At 36.0% G+C, this 24,127-nt stretch overlaps 1 protein-coding gene across 1 annotated transcript; it reads right to left on the bottom strand.

The window, feature by feature from the left end:
• Nucleotides 1-5,609: 5,609 nt before the first annotated feature.
• On the bottom strand, nucleotides 5,610-23,166 carry LOC126596042 (1-aminocyclopropane-1-carboxylate oxidase homolog 1-like). Its single transcript, XM_050262495.1, has 3 exons — nucleotides 22,575-23,166; nucleotides 6,582-6,903; nucleotides 5,610-6,175 (listed from the first exon to the last, which is right to left on the bottom strand). The coding sequence occupies exons 1-3, from the start codon at nucleotides 23,105-23,107 to the stop codon at nucleotides 5,924-5,926; spliced, it is 1,107 nt and encodes a 368-aa protein (XP_050118452.1). The 5' UTR covers nucleotides 23,108-23,166; the 3' UTR covers nucleotides 5,610-5,923.
• Nucleotides 23,167-24,127: the final 961 nt, after the last annotated feature.

Below are 24,127 nucleotides of genomic sequence, written 5' to 3'. Positions count from 1 at the left end.
CACATGGCAACAGTGCCGCAACTTTTTTGGGTTTAAGACCCTTCATTTTTTTTCCAGGGCACACGGCAACTGTGCCGCAACTTCCCTAGGTCCATTGTCAAATCTCCTCGACCCCCATCGAGCCAATTTCAAGTCCCAAGACTTCCAAGAAAATTATGAAGACAGAAAAATTAAATTTTTCTTACCTAGAAACAACGAGAAGACGAAGCACGCAATGAAAGATCTTTTACACGGGTAAGACGAAGAAGATTGCTAGAGGAGGGGGAACAAATATCCTCTAAGCTCTCTTTCTCTCTTGTAAGGTTGAATAAGTTTCTCTCTAAAAATTGATTTAATAATCCACTTAAGGTGGACTTAAATAAGCTTTGAGGAAATTTATTTCCTTTTCCTAGAAGAATTAAATTTCCTATTAAAAGAGCGAATCAACAACAAAATAGGAAGCAATTCAAAGTTTCCTAAAGCGAGAAAATCTCTACACCTGTTGTCCTTTTCTGCAAGTAGCCCAACAGGTGTGGGGGCATTTATGGAGCCAAAAATATTCACTAGGCGACACGTGGACTTTTGGACAAAAGAGGACAAAAATACCCTTGAGGTATACCAGGATTCCTACGCGCGAGCAGCAGGCAATCATCTTTCAATCAAGTCAAAAGTGCCCAAAAAAGGTAACAATTAAAAACCTCTTTCATCAAATCCTTTCTATAAGGTATTTCTCAAAACCTAGTATTTTCTATTTCATTATTTAGCTAATCAATTAGCTAAATAATATATACCTACCATATCTCCTAAAATCATCCTTAATAGTCAATAAAATCACTCAAATTGATAGTCAAAGCCGGCCACCACCATTCCCATCCTCACCTTTCCCATTTTCCTTATTAAAATAGTCATTCATTTTTATAACCACCCATTTATTCTTTTCATATTTAATTAGCCAATAAATTGGCTAATTAAACATGAAATTGAACCCCACAAAAAACCTTTAGTGGCTGGTTACTTTTATTCAAAATTGGACAAGGCCTAACTCTATAAATAGGCACCTATTCTCACCAAAAATTCATGCGAATCCTCTTGGAAAAAATCCTAAACACTCTAAACACTTGTTTTCTCTAAAATTCTAACTTTGGCATCGGATGTTCTTCGGCCAAAGCCCCCCTCATTCATCGTGGGCGCGTGAGGCTTTTGGCATTAACCTAAGGTGCTAGTTGTTTTGTAGGTGCAAAATCGTCCAAGATCGAGGAGAAGAAAATTTGCATCTACATTAATTGTTAGAACATGCATATAAAGGTGTAATGATTCTTTATAATGATTAAATCTTCCACAAAAAAATGTACCACACTACGTGATGCGCAACATTGCAGCTAAACTAAAAAATAATATTACAAAGTGCAACTTGATTACACTGCCGGCAGACATTTCAAAATTTTCAACACTGGAAACATCTAGATCCTTATAAGTTCAATATGTTAGGATTTATTTGCAGGTGAAACAAACAAAAAAGTTAGCCGAGTTTTCACAGAAACAAATTTACAGTCAAAATTAAGTCGAGGTACGTGGGATTTTTGGGTTCATTCGTAGGCGGCAGATTATTATTTATGACTGGAAACCGCTTAATTGGACTAGCAAAGCCTAGCTAATTGAGCTGAAAAACTTGGACGTAAGCCGAACGCTAACTGTATTCGAGCCCTACCGCGTTAATATTGTAAGATCATCTCTAATTATGATCTCTATTTCGTTAAATTTTGTTAAAAGGGCTTTGAAATAACTGCCTAATAAATTTTACTTTATACTCTAATTTAAAAGAAAGATTTATATGGCACAGTTACATTATTATAGAGGCGTTTAGTGTCAATAAAATAAAAACACGAGTAAGGAGAAATTTTTTAGTATGACCGGAACATAGGGTGATACGCCACATGTTACTATACAAATTATGAGGTATGTGTGTTAAAAAAGTTTATAACTTGAAAAATACAAATTCTCACCACTTGTATAAAAACACGTGGTGAACCATCAGTGTTCCGGTCATAAGGAAAAATTTCTCCATGAGTAAGCTTTTGTCCACATATTCTTATTTTATTGACACGGAACGTTATTTAGAGATATATGAGCATCATGTAAGTTACTCTTCTAATTTAATGAATCGTAAAAAATTAAAAAAAAAATAGTAATAAGCATTCGCTCCTTTTTCACTCTCTAGATTTAGGAGCTTCTAGCTATTGACTGTCCTTAGAGCATGATAGACAGTGTGATGGAGACGAAAATTTTAAAATTCTCCCTAAAATTTAACTAGAAACTTATTTAAAGACTTTATTGGAGATTCTCTAATTTAATATGGATTAAAAATAAAGCATGAGGGCTTAAGAAAATAGTTGATTTCACAAAAAAAAAAATCTGCTTTTGTGATAAACACAACGAAGATAATTCGTGGACGTTTTTATCCAACCACAACATATAATGGAACAATCATGAATACTGGGGTGACGATGGGGTGGGGGGTGGGGGGTGGGTGAGAATTGAAAAACCCTTCTACAACTTTGTCTTCAACAGCCTCAATATTCCAGCGTCTAAATAACTATATAGAACGTATATCTAGAGAAAATCAGGAAATGATTGTAAGAGAATTATTCATGTTCATATGAGTATGTTCTAAAAATCAGCCTAGGCGGCGCTTAGGTGCTGCACAGTGGCCAGCCACTGCGATTAACCAATAGTCGGAAGAAAAATTGGTAAAGAAATTAGGCGGGCGCCGAGGCGGTGCTTGGCAGCCTAGGAAGGCGACTGGGTGGCCTACATGGTGGTCTGGGCATTTCAGATTTTTTTTGCATAGTAGCTGGTTCTCTTTCTGGGTTTTGGTTCTGCATTTCAGACTTCTTTCCATTGAAGAAGATGAGAGGAAGAAGAAAGAGAAATGAGTTTCTCTCACTTCCCATTCCCACCCACGTGACTAGACTTGGTAATTTCTTACACGATCAATTAACACGATACCTAAATGACATGAAAATAATGGGTTTCGGGTCAACACGATAACTAATAGGGTCGTTATTGGGTCACACGATAAGAACCTGTTAATAATTAGTCCTTAACAGGTAGTGGCGAAGCTAGGATTTGCTGAGGGGCGGGGCGAAATTCAAAAGAGTGTAAGGTTCAATCGAAGTGGTTGCTTTCACATTGGAGAGTGCAAAATTTTGAATCAATATTCATAATAGAAAACCATCTCTTCATCAAAGCGGTTGTAAGCGGTAATATTAAAGTCATGTAAGAAGCTTAAATTGGTTAGGATTAGATTCTAAAAAAAATGTTAAGCACTAGTCAGGTAGTGAACTGAAGCCTACAGCTAGGTGCCTAGGCGAGATTTAGACAGGAGCCTAGATGGATTTAAATGAATTTCTTTTATCGTAAAATAAGCATTACACAATATTTACATTATTTTTTAAAAATTAATACAATATTTATAAATAATGTGAGAGTTTAAAATACACATGCTGGGGTCTTAAAAAAAGGAAAAATACATACAAGAATAATAATAATAATAATTAACAATAAATAAATAAATAAGAGAGAAATAATTGATTAACAAACAAAAAAAAGTGCGGTCAGAATAAAAAAAAAGAGAGGGGGAAATGGGTAAACAAAGTGGGGCAGAAGGGACAGAAGGAGAAGGGTGTGTTAGTATAATCAGTTTTAACTTTTAAGAGAGAAAAAATAAAAAAAGGGTCAGCATTGCCAAACGACACCGTTTGGTATAGGGAATATCAAACAAACCTTCATCTTATTCGCAAGTTCAATTGGTCTGCAACTGCATTTTTTTCAGATTTCCTTCTCCAAAATCTAATAAAAAAGAGGAAAAAAACAAATCTATCTTTGCTGCGTAGCAGCAGAAACCAAATCACTAGAGCGAGAATTCTCATTTTCGACGAGAGCAGAGGGGTTGAACTAGTGCTTCTAGGCATGTTTTCCAGCAAAGGGAGGGGCAGCCGCCACTCCTCGCCGTCATGTAGCTTCGTCACTATTAACAGGTTAACACGAAAGTGAAACATGGGTAACCCGATTCAACCCGTTAAGAAAAATGTTATTTTGGTGATTTTAATTCTTTAAACTAATAAAAAAAACTTACTCTAAAATATAATAGGCATAATGTGTGTGAATACATATACATATATATATATTATTGTATTATTATATTTAAGTTTTATTTATTTATTTTTATAGAATATACTCAAAGAGTGAGATTAAAAATATTATAAAACACAATAAAAAAAATCAAGAGTAATTTAATAATACAAAATACATTAAAAATTATAATAATTAATTTACAAGTGCAAAAAATGTGAAAAAATCGGCAAACGCTCGTGAGCGCATCCTCTACACTTTGAGGATGGGTACATCATCGTTTCAATTTTTAGAACCATACAAGCCCTCATGAATAGTATATTTAGGGGAGTTCAAAATAAGGAAATTCATAATAATTAATGTACAAGTCTGAAAAATATGAAGGCATATATAAACGCTTGGGATTGCATTCTCAACCTTGAAACTCAACTCTCTTCATTTTGCATATCCTTGAACATTTGGTATTTTGTAGTAATGTACTAATGTTTTTTTTATTAGGATCTTATTTTGGGATCTATAATACTTGAAAGACAAATGTTTTTTTTTTTTTTAATTTTTAATTTTTATGCTTTGAAGTAATATTGATGTGACAATGTAATATGCATATACTAATTTAGTATTATGTTTTCCATTTTTTAAAGTCAAATTATATTTTTCATTTTCATTATTTATTGATTAAAATATATTTTCTTTAACGCAAAATGGATCGGGTCATATTACCTGATAATATTAATGGGTCAATTTCGGTTCGAGTCATATTATCCGTTTACTTTAATAGGTGTTACATGACATGACCCGTTAAGGTATCGGGTATGTTACGAACACGAGAAACACTATACAAATGCCAAGTCTACACGTGACAGACAAGACACAATACCACTCAACCTTTTACTCCAAAAAAAAAAAAAAAAACCACTCAACCTTTTTGTTTATTTGTTTTTTAAACTGATTCCAATCAATTGGATTTGAGAAATGCAGCTAACATAAACATATATTAAATATTCATGTGGTGCGCCTCACCTCGCTTTTATTTGGCACATTAAACCACTTAAAGAAAATGCTTTCAATAGACAACAAGTTTACACTACATACATGACTTTTCTTTTTAAGTTCACCATCTTTGAAACTAACAAACTTAGGGTTGGTTTGGGGTTGTGGTGCTTCAAAAAAAAAAAAAAAAAAAAAAGCTCATGAAAAAATCTGGAACATTAAATGTGCTTGGTAAAAAAAAATAAAAATGCTGTCTATGAAAGTAGAAAAACAGAGAAAAGTAGATGCAGAATCTACCCTGTTTCTAAAGAAAGTGTTTTTTTTTTCTTCTTCAAAGCATAGTAATCAATGATAATTTAATGAACTTTTCAAATAACAAGTACACCCCCATGTGTTTTACAAAATTACAATATTTGCCTCTACATTATTGTCTTTGACAATTATTAAATCACATTAAATATTATATTATTTTTAGTCATTTGACATATTCAAAGCAATTTATATAAAAGTTTACCAAATACTAAGTCACTATTTTTTTTTATTAAAAGCACTTTTACAAGAAAAGGTTTACCAAATACTTAACAACTTTATTTTACAGCTATTTATTCTCACAACACAGCAAAATCAGTTTTTTTAAAAAGCACAACAATACCAAACTATGCTTTATAATCCTTTAAACTTTCATCTCATATTATCAAATTCACCAAAATATTAAATATATAAAATAATTTACTTAAATCCGCCTAGGCTCTAGACCTCAGCTGCTGCCTGACTAGTGCATATCATCTTTTAGAACCTTGGTACTGATCCTTTGTATCAAACTTTAAAGCTTAAAATGTGACAAGGCAGATGTGCCATCAAGGCCTTTGTTGTTAAAGTAAGCAACGTAGTCCCTCACAGTGGTCTCCTTATACTTTGGAGGATTGTCTTCTGATACTAACTCCTTGATGGGTCCATAGAGCTTTGTTGACGGTAACATCCCTGTGCAGAAGAAGCTCGCAACAGATATCCTTGGACCTACACAGTTTGCTTGTACCCTGTGTTGTATGCTCTTGAATCTATCATTTGATATAAGCTGAAACCACAAAAGAATTCAACATTAAAACCCAAAATTGAATCTAAATCAAACAATTTGACACAAGAAAAATGATAGAATTTAGAGAGGGCAGAAATATAGACATAAAAATCATGGTAACACATGGTATATGATATTTCAACTAAGCCACACAATGGATCACACTTGACATTAACTTACAAATATACAAGAATATCACAAGACAGTAATGATAGTTGGCCAATTATTTTGTAGATCATTTAGTAAATCATGCATTGAACAAGTTGATGGTATGGGTAGCAATTAATATCTTCATTATGCACTGGCTATAAATTGATGATTAGAGAATAATCAATTTTAATTACAACATATATAGAACGATGACGCATCAATCCAATAACAATATATATGATAGTTTTGTACTTGCCTGTAAAAGGTCTCCAATGTTAACCACAAGAGCACCAGGCACAGGCGGAACATCAACCCACTTTCTCTGATGAAGAACTTGAAGACCTCCAATATGATCTTGCAAAAGCACTGTGAGAAAGTCATTGTCGGCGTGCTTGCTTGTGCCCATAGTCAACTCTGGCTGTGGACAAGAAGGATAGTAATGACCTAGAATCAGAAGCCCCTCACTACAGTCCATGTCATTCAAGCGACTTGGCTTTAGGCCAAGAGCCTCCGATAACAACTCGAACAACAACTTCCCCAACTTCATTACATGCTTTGAATATTCAACTAGTATGTCTCTGCGAATTGAAATTAATACAGAAATGAAACAATATGGTGAGTTGAGCTGCCTATATAAGTATCTTTTTACTTATCAGATTTCAAACTTTGTTGTATCCAATAAGACCAACTACAAACCTTTGCCTTCTGAAACTGGGTTTTTTAATGCTGGCCAAAAAATGGGTCTAAGGAAGAAAAAGATAAAAATAGGCCAGGAGATGGGACGGACCAAAACATTGGAATCCAAGATTCACTTAAAATTTTAACAAGAATTGGTGTTAAAAACATTTTCATCCAAGGTTCGAAAATACGCTAGGCGCTAGTTAGATTGCGGGCTAGGGCTTAGCACCTAGGTGGCTAGGAGGCGCCTAGACGGATTTAAGTAAATCAATTATATTTTGTGTAAATAAATGTCTATTTATAGTGAAAATATACATAATTTCATCATAAACTACAAAATAGAATGACATATGTATTATGAAGTATTGGAAAATAATGAAAACATGGGGAACAAACATATAATTTGTGCTCATTTAAGTATTCAACAAGTCTCTAACAATTTATTGAAAAAAAATAAAATACAAAATGAAAATTGTTTATTTTCTGTCTAAGTGAGTCGTAACTTAGGCAGGTGTGGGAGGGGTAGGCGGCCTAGGCGCATTTTCTTAATTTTTAAACACCTAGGCATTAATTGTGACGGTGACCAACTGCCTAGCTCCTAGACAACTCTAGGTTGGGATTTTTAGAACATTATTTTCATCACAAACTCTTTCAGTCATATTAAAAACACTTTCAACATCCCCACACTTTCTGGCCAAATTCCTAAAGCTTAGGCCAAAGATTGGAGTTGGTCAACCTATTTAGTTGGGGCAAATAATGCTTTAAATAAACGGTCAAACCGAACTTCAAAGTTGTTCTCCATATTTCTATCTCAACTCAGACAATCCATTCCATATATTAAACAGTAAATGAATTCTATATGAAATTGTTGTCTATGTTATACTGGCCAAAGTATGTAACTCCATTACCACCAAAAGTCAATACGTGATCAAGTCATCTAATTAATCAATCATGATAAAGATATAGGGCATTTTGATCCAAGTCCAAAAAACTCACTTAATTTCATATCAATTCTGGTTTCATTTGATTTATTAGTATGCCCATTTTGCCCCTTACAGTAAAATAAAAATTATATTTTAATTTGTTAAATTGAATTTTAAAAGGCCTTAATCTACTTTGTAATAAAAAAAAATTTAAATCCATTTACAACAAATAGGATAAGTTCATCAAATATAAAAAATAAATAAAAAAAGAATTGTGAGGGGTAGATAAAAAATTTTAATTTTTTTGATGTAGTTAGTAATTAATTTGTAATAAAGATTTATGAAAACAAAAACATGACATGTGAGGTCGATTAGAAACAAAAACCTATGTTATAGGTAGTAAACAAAAGTATTGCCTATGTGAAATTCTGTCCCTGGATTTCTGTAATGACCCGTTTCTAATTTTACGGTTTTTTTTTATAAATTTTAATAAGTGAATGTACGAAAATGCCCTTCGAGGAAAATGCGTTGATTTTGTTTGACCGCCTTGTCGTGTCATATAAGATATATTTTCTTGATGTATCCTCGTAGTATTCATCGTTACGAACGCGTGGGCGCAACCAGAACATAATTTGGAGTTATAACAAAGGAGATATTAACGTTTAAAGTCAGGGATATTTTGGTAATTTTAAACTTCTTTAGAAGGCTCCAAAAAATCTGAAGCCATGTGAAATGCCACGTGTGTGGTTGGGATGAAAGGAAAAGAAAGGGGAAGGAAGAAATGGATGGCTGGGATGAGAAGGAGAGAAGAGAAAGGAGAGAAAGGAGGGAGGGAACCGGCCAATCAGGAGGAAAGGAAAGGAAGGGAAATGAGGGAGAAAAGAAAGAGAGAATTGGACCCTCCCCTTAACCCGTGACCCAACCCGTTTCTGAGAGATTTTCCGGCGAATTTTATCAAACCACCACTTGGAAAACCCTTCATGACCTTCCCCCTTCCTATTTCACCCTAAAAATCAAGGGATTTGGCCTTGAAATTGGGAGAACCCGCATGGTGGGATGCGGCGGTTTTGGGTTTGAATCACCAAAATTTGAAGCTAATCCCGTCGACCACCACCACCAATAGACTCCCCTCAACCCTAGGAACAAAGTCCAAGCAATGGTTGAGGCGTCGAAGTTTGTTTGGAGTAGAATCATGAACACCCATTTCAAAGGTTTTCGACAGATCAAGGTGAATTTCAGGTGTTTCTAAGCCAAATTGGACTTGGCCACAAGTATGAAAATTGTTCCCCTTACTAAGATCTACTTGTCTATAAAATTTGGTAATTTTTGTAAATAGTTGATTTTTCCGGCGAGTAGGGGCGGCCAACCGCCACCTGCGGTGGCGCGTGGGCTGACATGTCCCTTGACCTTCCTAGGCTAAATTTTAATACCCTGATTCCATTTGTGAAGTCCGATTGACGAATTTTTGTCGTTTGAACCTAGTTCCATTAAGGTCCGCCACTTGATTAGAATAGTAATTGACAATCCGACTGTTGGATCGTCACCAAAATTTAATACATTATAGTACGTAATATTTGAGGACCATTGGAACTTACGGATCGGGGATCCGAGTACGGATCTTCCCAAATTGGATTTGTAAGTTCATAAAATAAAACGTTAACCGTCACTTGAAATTGTAATTGGCAGATATCTAACCGTGGGATCGTAATGAAACTTTAGTATGATATTTTAGAAGCATAATGTGGATATTTGGAAGTTACAGATCGGAAATCCAAGGTGTGGATCTTCCAGATTGAGTTACATAGGGTTGCAGACCTTACCGTTGATCTTTGACCGACTGTTGACTTTTGGTCAATGAGTCTCAAATAATTCTAGAACATCCTTAGGGATGTGTTTTATGTAAGTTACATGTTCTATTGATAAGGATTTTGAGATGTGGTTTGATAATTGTTCTTGGCGCCGATCATTCGTGACGCCTCGATGTTTGTGCTAGGGAGTTGTAGTGCGAACTCCAGGTGAGTGGGCTTTTGGTTTTCTATATATACGTACATATGTTTCCATTTTCCCAAAAATAGTTTTAAATGGATTTACATTTTTAAATGCCATGTCAATTGCATTACATTTTAGTATATGCATTAGTATAGATATGCATATTATTGAATGACGCTGCAAATGCTCAGGTAAGCTTCAGGTGAGTGCATATTGATGATAGTAATCGCAATGTGTATGATTATGTTTAGATACATTTAGTGCCCATTATCTTGCACCCTGGTGTTAGTGCTCCGCCTAAGGCTAGGGCCTAGCCTTCACGTGATCGTTCACCTCCCGCACCATACGCTCACCTTGGATCCAAGGCAGATGCCAGCTTGTCGTACAAACCACATTAAGTGTCCCGCACCATACGCTCACCTTGGATCCAAGGCAGATGCCAGCTTGTCGTACAGACCACATTAAGTGATTCCGACTCGTAGGTGATTTGTGATACTTTGCACAACCTTCACGTGATCGTATCACTTAAGCGTATCTATTTACACCCAGCTTGTCGTACATGCTACAATAGGTGGTTCCGACTCGTGTGCAAGAATTGGTTTATAAGCTATAGATTCAGCCATACAGGTCACGTTTGGTGACTCCGGCTGACATATCATTTTATATTGATTCACATCACCTGGCTTACATATTTGTTACTGAAATATTTGACATGGCACATACTTTGGTTTTCATTGCTCTTAGGCCTGATTTCTATATATGTATGTATTATTATTTTCTGGGAAATTATACGGGTTTTATAGTGAGGGGCTATTATGTTCAGAAAAGAGAAATGTGTTTTCAAACGTTTTGTTTTTGCCCACTCACCTTTATGTTTTTCACTGCTCCAGGTTTTAGCTACTGTAAGTTTGTATCGACGAGGATTCTTAGCGAATCTCAGTATAGGTGGCTACCTCTAAGGGTATGATCCTTACCCACACTGCTGTACTTTACTTATGCTTTGAAGTCGCGTGTGAAATGGATTCATTTCCGCTCACAACACACTCTTGTCTTTAGGCACTTTTAGGTTTAAATTTATTCACATTTTCCACATCTTTATACTTTGTGGCTTTGTCACCTTCCAGGTGTTGGCTAGCACAGTTCGATTCGGAGTCCTAGTGGACATTCTGGGTTGGGGTGTGTCAATTTCACTATAGAATTCTACATATTTTGTATTTACGCGAATTTATTTTATTTTTGTAAATTTTAGAATTAGTTACCTATTTACTAAGTTTGATTTTTCGTAACTATTCATTTAAAATATGTAGATCTCTCGAGGTCAATCTTTGTATTTTAGATGGAGCTCAATTCCACAAATATGTATACGAAATCATTCGAGAAACAGAGTTTTAACGAAAGATTTATAAGCTGCTAAGCTCGGGGGGCAAAAAGGGATTCTGGACCTTTTTTTAGAAGCTCCCAGAAAGTGGGAGAAACCAACCCTCCTTCCCCCACCTCTAAAAAGTTTTGGAAGGTCGGGTCGACTTGTTTTTTTGCGAATTGACCTGATTCCAGGCTGAGCTTCCCGACGCCATTTCACGGTGTTTTCTGGCTTGACGACCTTAACGATCACCATTTCTCGAATCCCTTCGTCATCATGAACCCAACCCACCCAGGTTTGAACCATTTTGGCCGCGATTTCATACCAATCAAACCTAACGCTTCCTAGACCTTGACGTCGGCATTTGTAGCTTCCAGTCACCTCAACGTCAACCACCACCTTCACCAGGCCTCTCTCGACCCGCAATAAGGGTGAATCGGTGTTCGAGGGTTTTGGTTGTCTTGGCTTTTCCTTGCCTATTTCAAGTATATCCCAGTGAAATAGGCAGATACAAAAGTTATTCATCTCATTGCGATCTTCATTTTGGTATAATTTGAGCAATTTTGGCCACTTACTACTACGGTTTAGTGGTATTCCTCTTCACTTGTAAGTGAGATGTCTTAAATTTGATACTCGTCAAAGGCAAGTTTGAATCACATTAAGTCCATGCCTCCCCTTTTAGTGTAGATAATATTATTTGTTCAAAAAAAAATTGAGCAATTTTGGTGTTAAGTAAATTGAGGTTGTAGGCTGTTACATGAGGCGACATGTGTCCTAAGACACCACTTGGTTTTTCTAGGCTAGATTTGATACCCTAATTTCATATTTGACATCTGTTTGATGAAATTCATTGTGTGAGCCTAATTTTGTAATTCTCCACCACTTGACTATATAAGTAATCGGCGATCCAACCATTGGATTGCAACCAATTTGTAGTATGTTATTGTACTTATTATTTAAGGACTCTAAAAATTTACGGATTGGAAATCCGATGTGCGCATCTTCCGTATTGAAGCAAATCGTAAATTTTGATCTTTGTAGTAGATGATGATTTGACTCTTGGATCATCACCAAATTAATAAGTGTATTTGTAATTAATATTTGAGAATCTTAGAAACTTACGAATAGGGAATCAGACATACGGATTTTTCTAGATTGAATTTCTATGTTTTGAGGAAACGAACATTCACCACCTCCTGAATTTGTGATTGGCGAATCTGACCGTCAGATTGTCACGAAATTTTAATATATAGTTTTAGAAACATATGGAGACCCTTAGAAATTTACAGATAAAAAATCAATTTGGCGGATATTTCAGATTGGATTACTAGGGTGGTTGACTGTTTTGTTGACCACATCGACCCACAATTGACTTTTGGTCAACATGTTTTGAATATTTATTAAATATTAAAATTAGTATTACTAGCCACTTAGTACTACAGTCTAGTGATATTTCTCTTCACTTGTAAGTGTAAGGTTAAGGTTCGATTCTCACTAAAGACAAGTTTGAACTACATTATTGCTAGCCTATTGTGAGACTAAGCCCACCCTTTCCCCCTAGTGTAGATAATATCGTTTGCTCAAAAAAAAAATAATAGTATTACTATAGACTAAGTAGAGCCTAGTGTATCTATCTTGGTTAGCAAGCTATTCCAATTAATGTATATGTTGGTTTACATGTAAGTGACGCGTATAGTGATATATATGTTTATTGAGCTTCTAGATAATATAAATGCGATATATGATTACTAATATTAAAATATGATCTTGGAACCATATTAGAAGTATTCATTAGAAGCAGTATGTCTGCGTGACTAGATAGTCGGTTGTCATGGGAATTTATGGTACGCGTGTTTGTAGTATAAAACATGTGGGTCAATATGTGATGATGCGACTGCACCATGTAGCATTAGTACATGGATGGTCGTACTTGGTATATTTGCAAGGCGAGACCATAAGCATTCTAGGGGTGATCATGCTTGGTATATCAACATTGGGTGATCACTACCTAGAGCCATAGGATACAGTCCTGCTTTGTATATCCACAATGGGGGACCATTCGTATGCTAGGGTGATCATGCTTGGTATATTCGCGATGGGTGATCACTACTTACATTATTAGACTATGCCTATGGTTCTACTTGGTTTATCGGCAATAGGGGACCATACGTATTTTAGGAGTGATCATGTTTGATATATCAGCGATGATGATCATTACTTAGAGTTAGGATACGGTTCTGATTGGTATATCCGCGGTGAAGGGCGATGGAGGACTGTACATATGATAGGAGTGGTCATGCTTGGTATATTCACGATGGTTGGTCACTACCTAGTGTTATATGATAGAGTCCTGCATAGTTAATGCGCGATAGGGGATTATACATATTCTAGAAGGGGCATACTTGATAAATTTGTCTATCTAGAGTCATATAGAGTGGTCGTGCTTGGTAAATATGTGATGGAGGATTGCTTCTTTGTTGGATTCCATTAAGTGGTCCGAATCCCAGCTCTTGTTCCTTTCCATTAAGTTAGTCCAAAACCCTAGATTTGAGTGAATAGGAATTGCTCATAGTAGACATCATGTTTGTAAATTAGAGTTACCACGTTATTGCTTGGAATCCAGGTAGGGAATTACAGAGAGTTCCTAAATTTTGTGAAATGACATGCAATCTTGTTGATTGATTAATGTAGTTAAATGCTAATATTGTGCATATGTTATTAATCGAATCGATTAATTGTAGTGATGGTGGATTGGGTTGGAAAATATTGTGATATAGGTGAATGACAACCTTGTTTCACATATGATTTCATTATGTAGATTAAACTCTAGCAAGGCATGCTCAATTGGTTTCCTTGTGCGATTCTAAAACTCTAAGTTCTTGTTAGTTAATGCCTTGAATTTAAGAGTTTAAAAGAAGAGTGAACTACGAATGGCTTGATCCCATCTTGAGCATGTAGTCAATCTAACACAAAGGTTAGTTGTAGCAATAAAATAAATGAAAAGTTACTACACTATTGGACCTTGATTTGTGTTATGCTCATGTCTCGAAGGCGAGACATGATAGATGATCAGGTATGTGATGATGTCACATGTCGATCTTGGATGTATCTCGGAATTAAGGCGTGACAACCTAATTCCAGATATACCTACTATATGGGAAGACAAATGCTTTGTACCTATAAAGCATATATATATATATATATATATATATATATATATATATATATATATATATATAATCTAATTATTCTGTACCAAGAATATTATCCTCCATCTTTTGTTACATTCATCTACCTAATACATAGGTATATATGAACACAATATAGGAAGAAAATGCAATTGCTATAACGTTTTTAGTTATATATTCAAAAGTATGCATAAACAAACAAAAAACTGAGGAATAAATTAATAGTGAAAGTCTACAATTTTATATACACAAACCGAAAGATGAGAACAAAATATATATATATGAGGTATTTATCAATTTGCTCCTTGAATTTGTGAGGATTAGCCAAATTCCCTCCTCAAGTTTAATTTTGGCCAATTTTCCTTCTCAACTAATATAATTAGTCAATTTTCCCCCTATTGTTAAATTTTCTAAAATTTTCATCTATTATTTTGTTAAGTATGTCTCGTGCTATCCAAACATTGTATCTTTTTATTTTTCTCCGAACTTTCTATCTTCTTCCTTTTCTCCGAGCCAAGCCCATTCTGGGTCCATCGGTACTCTACCGGCTCGATTTCTCCCTCCACCTTCATCATCATCTTCTTTTTCAAAACCCTTCAGCTGTCTCCTATGCTTCCCCCTCCGGTGGCAAACCCCCATTCACATTCCCTTTCACCCTATCGATTTTCACCATTTTCTATGTTTTTGACCTTCCATCTCGTTCTGCTCCTCTTCTTATTCTCACTTTCCTTCATCTCCTTGCCTCATCCCCACCACCCATACTCTCTTTTCTAGCTCGTTTAATTCCTTTTCGTCCCAGGCGGCTCCGATTCGACAGAGATGACAGTTCCCGTGCCCAGGCTAAGCTTTCAGTGGGTTTCCTGATGTTTTTGGCAGCAGCGGTGTCAAGGTTTGTTGTAGTGGCATCAATGTGTGGGGGGTTTGGGAATGGGTTTCAGCAATTAGGAGAGTGGGATTTAGGGGGTTTTGTGATAGTTTTGCTTTATGGGTTATATTAGGTGTATAAATGCAGGTGATAGACGACTGAACAATTTGCAATTGAGCAATTGCACTCATCAAGTGGAGACGGTGGAGAGAAGACGGGTGATAGGCGACTGAACAATTTACAAGTGAGCAGCAGTAACCATTTTGCACAATTTTGCAAAAATCTTTGATTGAGACATTTGATCGAACAATTGGTGGGCAGACGAGAAGAAACCAACTTTCTAAGCAACTGGTATGTTTTCCAATGCCAAATATCACATAGAGATGCAAACTAGAACGTAGAGAAGGGAAAGAAATGCTTTAGATGTTGAGTGGAATCACTGGATCGGTCAGCGATGATACCATGTTAAGATGGCTCCAATGACAGAATCTAAGAAAAAGAGAGATAGAAATGAGAAAGAAGATTGTATTTGTGAAATGCCTTTTTTTCATTACTTTCATACGGTTTACATTGCTCCCTTATATATGTGTTTTGATACAAGACTTGCAGAGCAAGTAATTCTTTTTAACCAACCTCCTTATACTAACCAACTCCCTCTAACCAAATTATCCAAAGACACCAAATTCCAACTAACTAACTATATGTATAACAACTTATTTAATCTCTTGACAATTGGCTTTGTTTTGACCATTGATTATCTCCTTACTTGGATCACACTCCTGAACTTCTTCCTTCTTACATTCCCCCTTAATCTGATGCTTGAGGGCACTCAACATCAAATTGCTGCAATGTTGATGAAGTAATGGTGCAGACAAACCTTTTGTTAGTATGTCTGTTGACTGATCTGTTGAAGACCTATGTTGAACTTGAAGATCACCCCGAGTGACTCTCTCACGGACAAAATGATAGTCTATCTCAATGTGTTTCGATTTAGAATGAAACACATGATTTGTAGAGAGTGCAATAGCTGAGACATTATCACAATATATCATTGGAGATGAACATAACGGTATATGTATATCACAGAATAGTTGTCGAATCCAAGCAAGTTCTACAACTGTGATTGCCAGAGCTCGATACTCAGCTTCTATGGACGATCGAGATACTATGTGTTACTTCTTGGATGCCCATGAGATAGGGTTTGAACCAAGAAACACAACAAATCCTGAAGTGGATCTTCGATCATTTGGGTCACATGCCCAATCTGCATCACTATAAGATTGCAAATGCATTGGTCCTGGTTTAAAAAGAATACCATAGGTAGATGTCCCTTTGAGATATCGAATGATTTTCTTAACTGCAATAACATGAGAGATCATGGGATTGTGTATAAACTGACAAGCTTGGTTGACTGAAAATGCTATGTCGGATCTTGTAAAAGTAAGGTACTGTAGAGCTCCAACAACACTCCTATAATGTGCAGAACTGTGATAAGGCCTCCCATCATCCTTGAGTAGCTTGTGATATGGTAAACATGGTGTAGCACACAGTTTAGAGTATATACTTCCTCTTGAAGGATGCCATGTAGAAAGGCATTTTTAACATCGAGTTGCCTAAGAGTCCACTTAAATTGAGCAGCTAAGGCAACAATCAACCTTATAGTTGTAGGTTTCACCACAAGACTGAAAGTCCCCATATAATCAACACCCTCTTCTTGGCTATACCCTTGTGTTACAAGCCGCGCCTTATACCTTGCCACAGACCCATCTGCATTTTTCTTGATTTTGTATATCCATTTGCACCCAACTAAATTCTTATCATGTGGTAATCTGTGCTGCAGTTTTGAATGTTTTAGGTTCTGAAGTAACAGTTGCTAAAAAAAGCTTTCTTTTTTAACACCCCATTCTTAGACCTTGTTTGCATGGGATGGACATTCATTGGTATGGGCAAAACCATACTTAGTCTCTCAAGGTGGAACTCAGGATCCACAGGGATAGGGTGCTGTGTACTGGAACTAGTTAAGGGCACCTGATGTGGTGACAAATCACCGGGTATGTGTACTTTAGTGTTGTCATGTGTAGGTAAAGAATCAAACTCTAGAGCTCGAGATGCAACTGTTTCCAAGGATTTTGAGGCTCAAGATGCAGAAAGAGATTCTTAGGCACTAGATGAATGCATATTCAAGGAATCTGTGGTCTGAGATAATAATGAATGAGATGAGGGTGATAATGCTTCATTTGTTAATGTGATGATTGGAGTTAACTGGGGTGAATGCACTAGACTTTGTGATGAATGTAATTGAGATGATGCAGAAGACAAATGTGAAGATGGAGATAATTTGAAGGTTGAGAATGGAAAACTAGCTTTATCAACCAAAACATGTCTAGACACATGTATTTTACCAGTAGCATTATCTAGGCATATGAACCCTTTGTATTGGCTTGCATATCCCAAAAACACAAAAGTTGCTATTTTAGGTTGAAATTTAGAGGTATTGTAGGGTTTTAGTAGGGGAAAACATGCACAACCAAAGACCCTGGGATGTTTCATCTCAGGAACAGTAATATACAGTATTTGAAAAGGTGACTGCACATGTAAGGAAGCACACAACATTCTATTTATCAGGTAGGAAGCAGTAGCACAAGCATGAACCTAAAATTGTTAGGCAGTTTTGCAGTTTGAATGTGTGTTATTGCTGTTTCTACAATATGTCTATGTTTCCTTTCTGCCAAACCATTATGTTCGGGTGTGTATGGGCATGATTTGTGATGTAAAATGCCATGTTGTGCCAAAATGTTTTGAAACTTAGTGCTTGTATATTCACCACCACCATCACTTTGGAATATTTTAACTACAGCAGAAAATTATGTACTCAAATAGGCATGAAAATGAACAAAAGTTGCAAAGACTTCTGATTTATTTCTTAATGGAAAAATCCATGTGTAACAAGTACAATCGTCTATGAAGGTTACATAATACCGAAATCCTTCATAGGATAGCAAAGGAGCAGGTCCCTATACATCATTGTGGATTTTCTCTAAAGGGTGTACAGATTTGTTTACAGGAAAATTAAATGGTAATTTGGTGAATTTTCCCTTTAAACATGGTGTACAGATTGATGAACATGTATCTAGTGATGCAGGAACTTAAGATTGATGTAGAATTGCAGAAGAAATTGCATTTGATGTGTGTCCTAGCCTTTTGTGCCATATGCTTGAGTGAACCGATTTTGCAAGGAAACATGAATGAGATGCAGGTGGTGAAGATAACTGCTTCTGTGAAATGGTGAAAGGTATAGGATAGTAACCAACTTTACACAGCCTCTTGAGGAGTATTTTCCCTGTGAATTTCTCCTAAACCTAAAAAGAAACATCATCACAAATGAACCTGCACCTATTGTCTTTGCAGTGTTGATAAATTGATAACAGATGCTGAGAAAGCTTTGGAACATGTAAGACATTCTTAAGAGTGAGGGAATGATGTGGAACAACCAATTTATAAGTGCCAATATTGGAAATTTGCAAACCTGCACCACTTGCAATAGTAATTGTATCAGTTCCTTGATATGGAGTGAACAGATCCAAATTCGCCAATTCAGATGTCATATGTGATGTAGCACTAGTGTCTGCAAGCCAAAATTGCTCAGATGGTGCTGAAGGTTGATGATTTGCATGCATAACAGTGAGATTAGTTGGGGGCTTCCCTTGATAGGCAAAATTACTTATGTGGTAGCATTGAAGGGCTGAGTGTCAATATTTCCAACATATTTGGCATTGAATAGGAGAGCTCGAGGCAGTGTTGTTATGTCTTTGAAAGCAATATGCAGCAACATGACCGTTCTTGTTGCATATTTGACAAGTAGGGATTTCCGAAGGTTGATCCGGGCAGTAAGATTGGTATGGTTTTGGAATACCAAGAATGCTAGGATTACCATTGGAGAATCTTAGGGCTGAATTGTATTGAAATGTGCCTCTCCCTTCACCTCTGAAATTACTACCTTTATAGTTACCTTAGTTGTGATAATCCCCATTAAAATTGTTATAAGACCCAGTACCATGATTGGGATAGTAATTATGATTAGTTGAACTTGATCCTCCATTGTGCTTGAAGGAATGATCAGAGGATCCTCCGTTGTGCTTGAAGGGTGCTTGAAGGAATGATCAGAGGATCCTCCGTTGTGCTTAAAGGAATAATTAGAGGACGACCTTAGTTGATCTTGATTAAGAGCAAGTGATTTCCTTTTGTTAGATTGAATACCAACAACCATGGCGCTACCAAAAGACAATCTAGAAGAACTGTCAAAAGACTAATCAATGATGGCTTCTTCTGCCAGGAGTTGGGACCTGAAATCTTTAAAAGATATTCCATTCTCCCGTCATCTGATCACACATCGAAATGTGTTGAATTCTGTAGGTAGCCCTTTCAATGCAAGTATTATAATATCTTCATCATCTAAGATTACTCTAGCTGCAGCAACATGATCCCTTGCATCTTTAATCTTTTGGAGATAAACAGAAACAGATTCAGACCTTTTCTTGATATTTTGAAGTTTTGTCTTCATCTGAAAGATTGTGGCTTTTGTCATTGTAGAGAATTGCTCAGTGAGATTCAACCACATCTAAGCAAAACTCTAACACCCAATGATGCAGGAAATGGCAATCATCGATAATGTGGCGATGAGCAATTGCATCAGTGCACGATCGTGCATTTTCCAGACTAGGTAGTCATCAGTTTCAACCCCTTCAGTGTTAAAATCTTCGTTGAATCTTGGTGGGCACTTTCTTGAACCATCGATAAAGCCCATAATTCCATGGCTTTCCAGAAGCAATCGAACTTGAAGGCTCCAAGTAAGATAGTTTGAATCATCAAGTTTTACTGTAACAGAAGTGGAGACGGTGGAGAGAAGATTGGTGATAGGAGACTGAATAATTTGCAACTGAGCAGCAGTAATCATTTTGCACAATTTTGCAAAAATCTTTGATTGAGACGTTTAATCGAACAGTTGGTGGGTAGACGAGAAAAAACCAACTTTCTAAGCAACTGGTATGTTTTCCAACGCCAAATATCACAGAGAGATGCAAACTAGAGGGTAGAGAAAAGAAAGAAATGCTTTAGATGTTGAGCGGAAGCAACGGATCGGCCGGCGATGATACCATGTTAAGATGGCTCCAATGACAGAATCTAAGAAGAAGAGAGATAGAAATGAGAAAGAAGATTGTATTTGTGAAATGCCTTTTTTTCATTACTTTCATATGGTTTACATTGCTCCCTTATATATGTGTTTTGATACAAGACTTGCGGAGCAAGTAATTCTTTTTAACCAACCTCCTTATACCAACCAACTCCCTCTAACCAAATTATCCAAAGCCACCAGATTCCAACTAACTAACTATATGTATAACAACTTATGTAATCTCTTGACAAGTGGCTTTGTTTTGACTATTGACAATCTCCTCACTCGGATCACACTCCTGAACTTCATCCTTCTTACATAACAGGCGTCGCCACCGTTTGGCTGTGATTTGAAATGTTTCATGGGAGGGCTTAGCGATGGCACTTTGGAGAAGATCGTGGCCATGGAGTTGTGGATGTAGGCGGTGTCGAAGGTCATTGCCACATTAAAGAACTATGCTTCTCTCTTTTTTTGTCATATATTTTTTTTGGTGAAGAGGTGTTTCTCTAATAGAATAGAATCTAGGTGGGAGTAGAAAACGTGGGTGGAGAAAATGAAGAATATAGAAGATATAGAGAAAATGACATTTTTGCCCTTCAAAAGCGGTCATGTGGATAACACGTGACATACTCAACGGAAGGGTAGATGGAAAATTCAAAAAACTGAACAGGAGAGGGGAATTTGACTAATTATGAGAGTTGAGGGGGGGGAATTGGCCAAAATTAAAGTTGAGGGGAAACTTGGCTAATTCTTACAAATTTAGAGAGTAAATCGACAAATACTCTCTCTCTCTCTATGTATGTGTGTGTATATATATATATATATATATATATATAAACAAACAAACAAAATAAACATAATATGATGAATACACCTAGCAAAAAGTTTCTTATAAAACGTTATGAATACACGAGAATCATGGGAGTCTGCAATTCTTGAAAGAAAGAAGAAGATTTTGTTGAAGGAGTAGGAGGAGAATAAAAAAAGATGGAACAAAAAGAGAAAGAATAAGATATAAGAAAAAAATGAAAGAAAAAAAAGGAAGATGAAGACCACGCATAAGAAATAGAGATAATAATGCTCTAGAAAGATGTACACGGGAGTTACAAGGAAGAAGAGATAATATTGTTTAAAACCAATCTTATAATTAAGGGATTATTTTAATGATATAAATAATCAATTAAAATTAATTTCATAATACAATTAATCCTACAATTAAAGGATAATATAATTAAGGGGGATTTTTTTTTTTTTGGCAAACTAATTAAGGGGGAAATTTGACAGGAAAGTGAAGATAAGATGAGGTAGACAATAAGTCAAAAGACCTAACCTAATAATCAAATAAAGTTGGACCATGTCGAACAATTAGGGGTGCAATCCGAACTTGTCCATGTTCAATCCGACTTTAAACCTGAACAAGTGGGTTGTTTTTTAGTTATAACCCGTCCGAACCCAACCCAATTTCAGCCCGTTCATTGATTGGGTTGAGTTGGGTTTATCATTTGCCCATTCATCCCCAACCCAACCAAACCCGACTAATCAAACCCAATCTAATCAAATTGTAACCCATTTCGATTAATGCTCATACTACACCCAAATGAGCCAAGTCCAAAAACCAACTCCCTTTCTAATATTTTTTTTAATAAATTACCCTTTATAATTACTTAAGCTTTTAGGGAATAAGAGGCTTTAATTAGTCAGCATATTTGTAGTCTCTAAATTCTAAAGCTTTATAGTAGATTGATTTATGAAATTAAAGTTAGCTAGCTTTGATGTTACTTGGCTTAATTTTCTTAGGAATTCTTAGAAACTAAGTTGTTACAAGATTAAACTTGAAAAAGTTGGGTAACCAGAACCCAACCCAAGTAAACTCTAACCCAATTAAACCCGAGCTCAAATGAACTCGAATGAAACCCAACCTGAACCCGAGCTCGAATTGTAAAAAGTTGGGTTAGGATTGAGTTGACCTTCCAACCCGTCCAACACGCCAGAATCGCACAAAATCAGACTTATATTGAATTTTATAATACTTACCACTGATTGCAGAGAATTATAAATTCCTTTGTCACATACCTGCATACTTGTGGCAAGTCTTCTGGCTTTGTAGGATTAGGAGCCACATAACACAAAAAAGTATCCCTCCAATTAGTGGCCGGTGCACTGTAAAGATCGAAGTTGCTATTGTAGACCAAAGGTTTAAGGGGATCACGAGTGTAAAGCTCCTTCTTCACTTCAGTGTCTTGTTCAAAAAACCCACGTACCCCATCTTTAATCTCCTCCAGAACATCAACAGGTATTCCATGATTGGCAATTTGGAAAAAGCCCCACGTCTCTGACGCCTCTCCGACTTTCGCAACAATCTCGTTGCGTTTAGTTGGACTATCAAGTTCAAGGCCTTGAAGGTCTATGACTGGAATGCTAAACTGGCTGGCTTCTGAATCAGAGCTGGAATTTTTGATGTAGTGATCATCCAACTCCGGAGGTTGATGAAAAATTCTAGGAACCTCGGTTATTCCCGCATCAACGAGGCCTTTAACTCCTTCTTTGGTGTCATCAAAAGCTTTTACTTCACTTTTCCGGTCGTCATTTGTGATGGTAGCTACCATCTTGGTTTGTGACTAGATTTCCTTCACCTAACTTGTTTATTGATGTATGTAAGTGGTCCGAGGAGATCATTTTATAATGGCTGAAGTTGAAAGAATGGCAATATTTTCGCTAAGGCCAAAGGATAATGCCAAAAAAACTTTTGACTTTATTGGCAATAAGCATAATAATAAAAAATAAAAATAAAAAATCAAAGAGGATTGTATTCCATTAGGTTATGTCATATGTGAGATTTTAAAGGAGTTTAAAAATTTGAAAGATTTCGTATAGTATTTTAAGTATCCGTATACCTTACATCTCGTTTTGAGAGTTTGAGAGAATTCACTCAAAAATAAGTTATAGAAATCAATTAAACTCTATCAAAATCCATAAATTTATGAATCTATTAAAATATCTCAAAATTCCAATTAAATATAGCATTTATAAAATCATATTAATATATTAGTTGTGGGTTAGCTGTTTATAGCTCAGTCAAACATTAATTGATTTTTATTTCATGGTACGTATGAGTGCCCGGAAAATCAATCATTAGATGATACATATAAAGATGTAATTATTCTTTGCAATGATTGTAGCCAAACTGGAAAATAATATTACAAAGTGCGACTTGATTATACCGCCGGTAGATATTTCAAAATTTTCAATCACTGCAAACATCAAGATCCTTGTAAGTTAAATATGTTAGGATTTATTTGCAGATGAAACAATCAAAAAAATATAGCCATGTTCTCACGGAAACAAATTCGCCAATTCTTTCTCGTCATCTGTGATGCCAAACCAAATTTACAGTCAAAACGGAAGTTGAAGTACGTGGGATTTTTGGGTTTATTTGTAGGCGGCAGGTTATGACTTACGACTAGAAATTTTAATAGCATCTCCAATTATGATCTCTATTTAATTAAATTTTGTTGAAAGGATTAGGAAGAACTACCTGATAAATTTCTACTCAAGCCATACTCTAATTTAGAAAAAAAAGACTTATATGGACAGTTATATATATCATCATAGTGGCGTCTCGTATG

Source organism: Malus sylvestris, chromosome 13 (assembly GCF_916048215.2).
Source record: "Malus sylvestris chromosome 13, drMalSylv7.2, whole genome shotgun sequence".
Taxonomy (NCBI): domain Eukaryota; kingdom Viridiplantae; phylum Streptophyta; class Magnoliopsida; order Rosales; family Rosaceae; genus Malus; species Malus sylvestris.
The sequence above is the reverse complement of the archived record's forward strand: the minus strand, read 5'-3'. Positions and strand labels throughout refer to the sequence as shown.

What these genes read in the sequence shown, in the direction of transcription:
- LOC126596042 (XM_050262495.1), bottom strand. Translation starts at nt 23,107, where the DNA reads ATGGTAGCTACCATCACAAATGACGACCGGAAAAGTGAAGTAAAAGCT. An exon ending in GACTTGCCACAAGTATGCAG is followed by an intron (nt 6,904 to 22,574) that starts GTATGTGACAAA and finishes TTCAATTCGCAG; the next exon opens with AGACATACTAGTTGAATATT. An exon ending in ACATTGGAGACCTTTTACAG is followed by an intron (nt 6,176 to 6,581) that starts GCAAGTACAAAA and finishes TTGTGGTTTCAG; the next exon opens with CTTATATCAAATGATAGATT.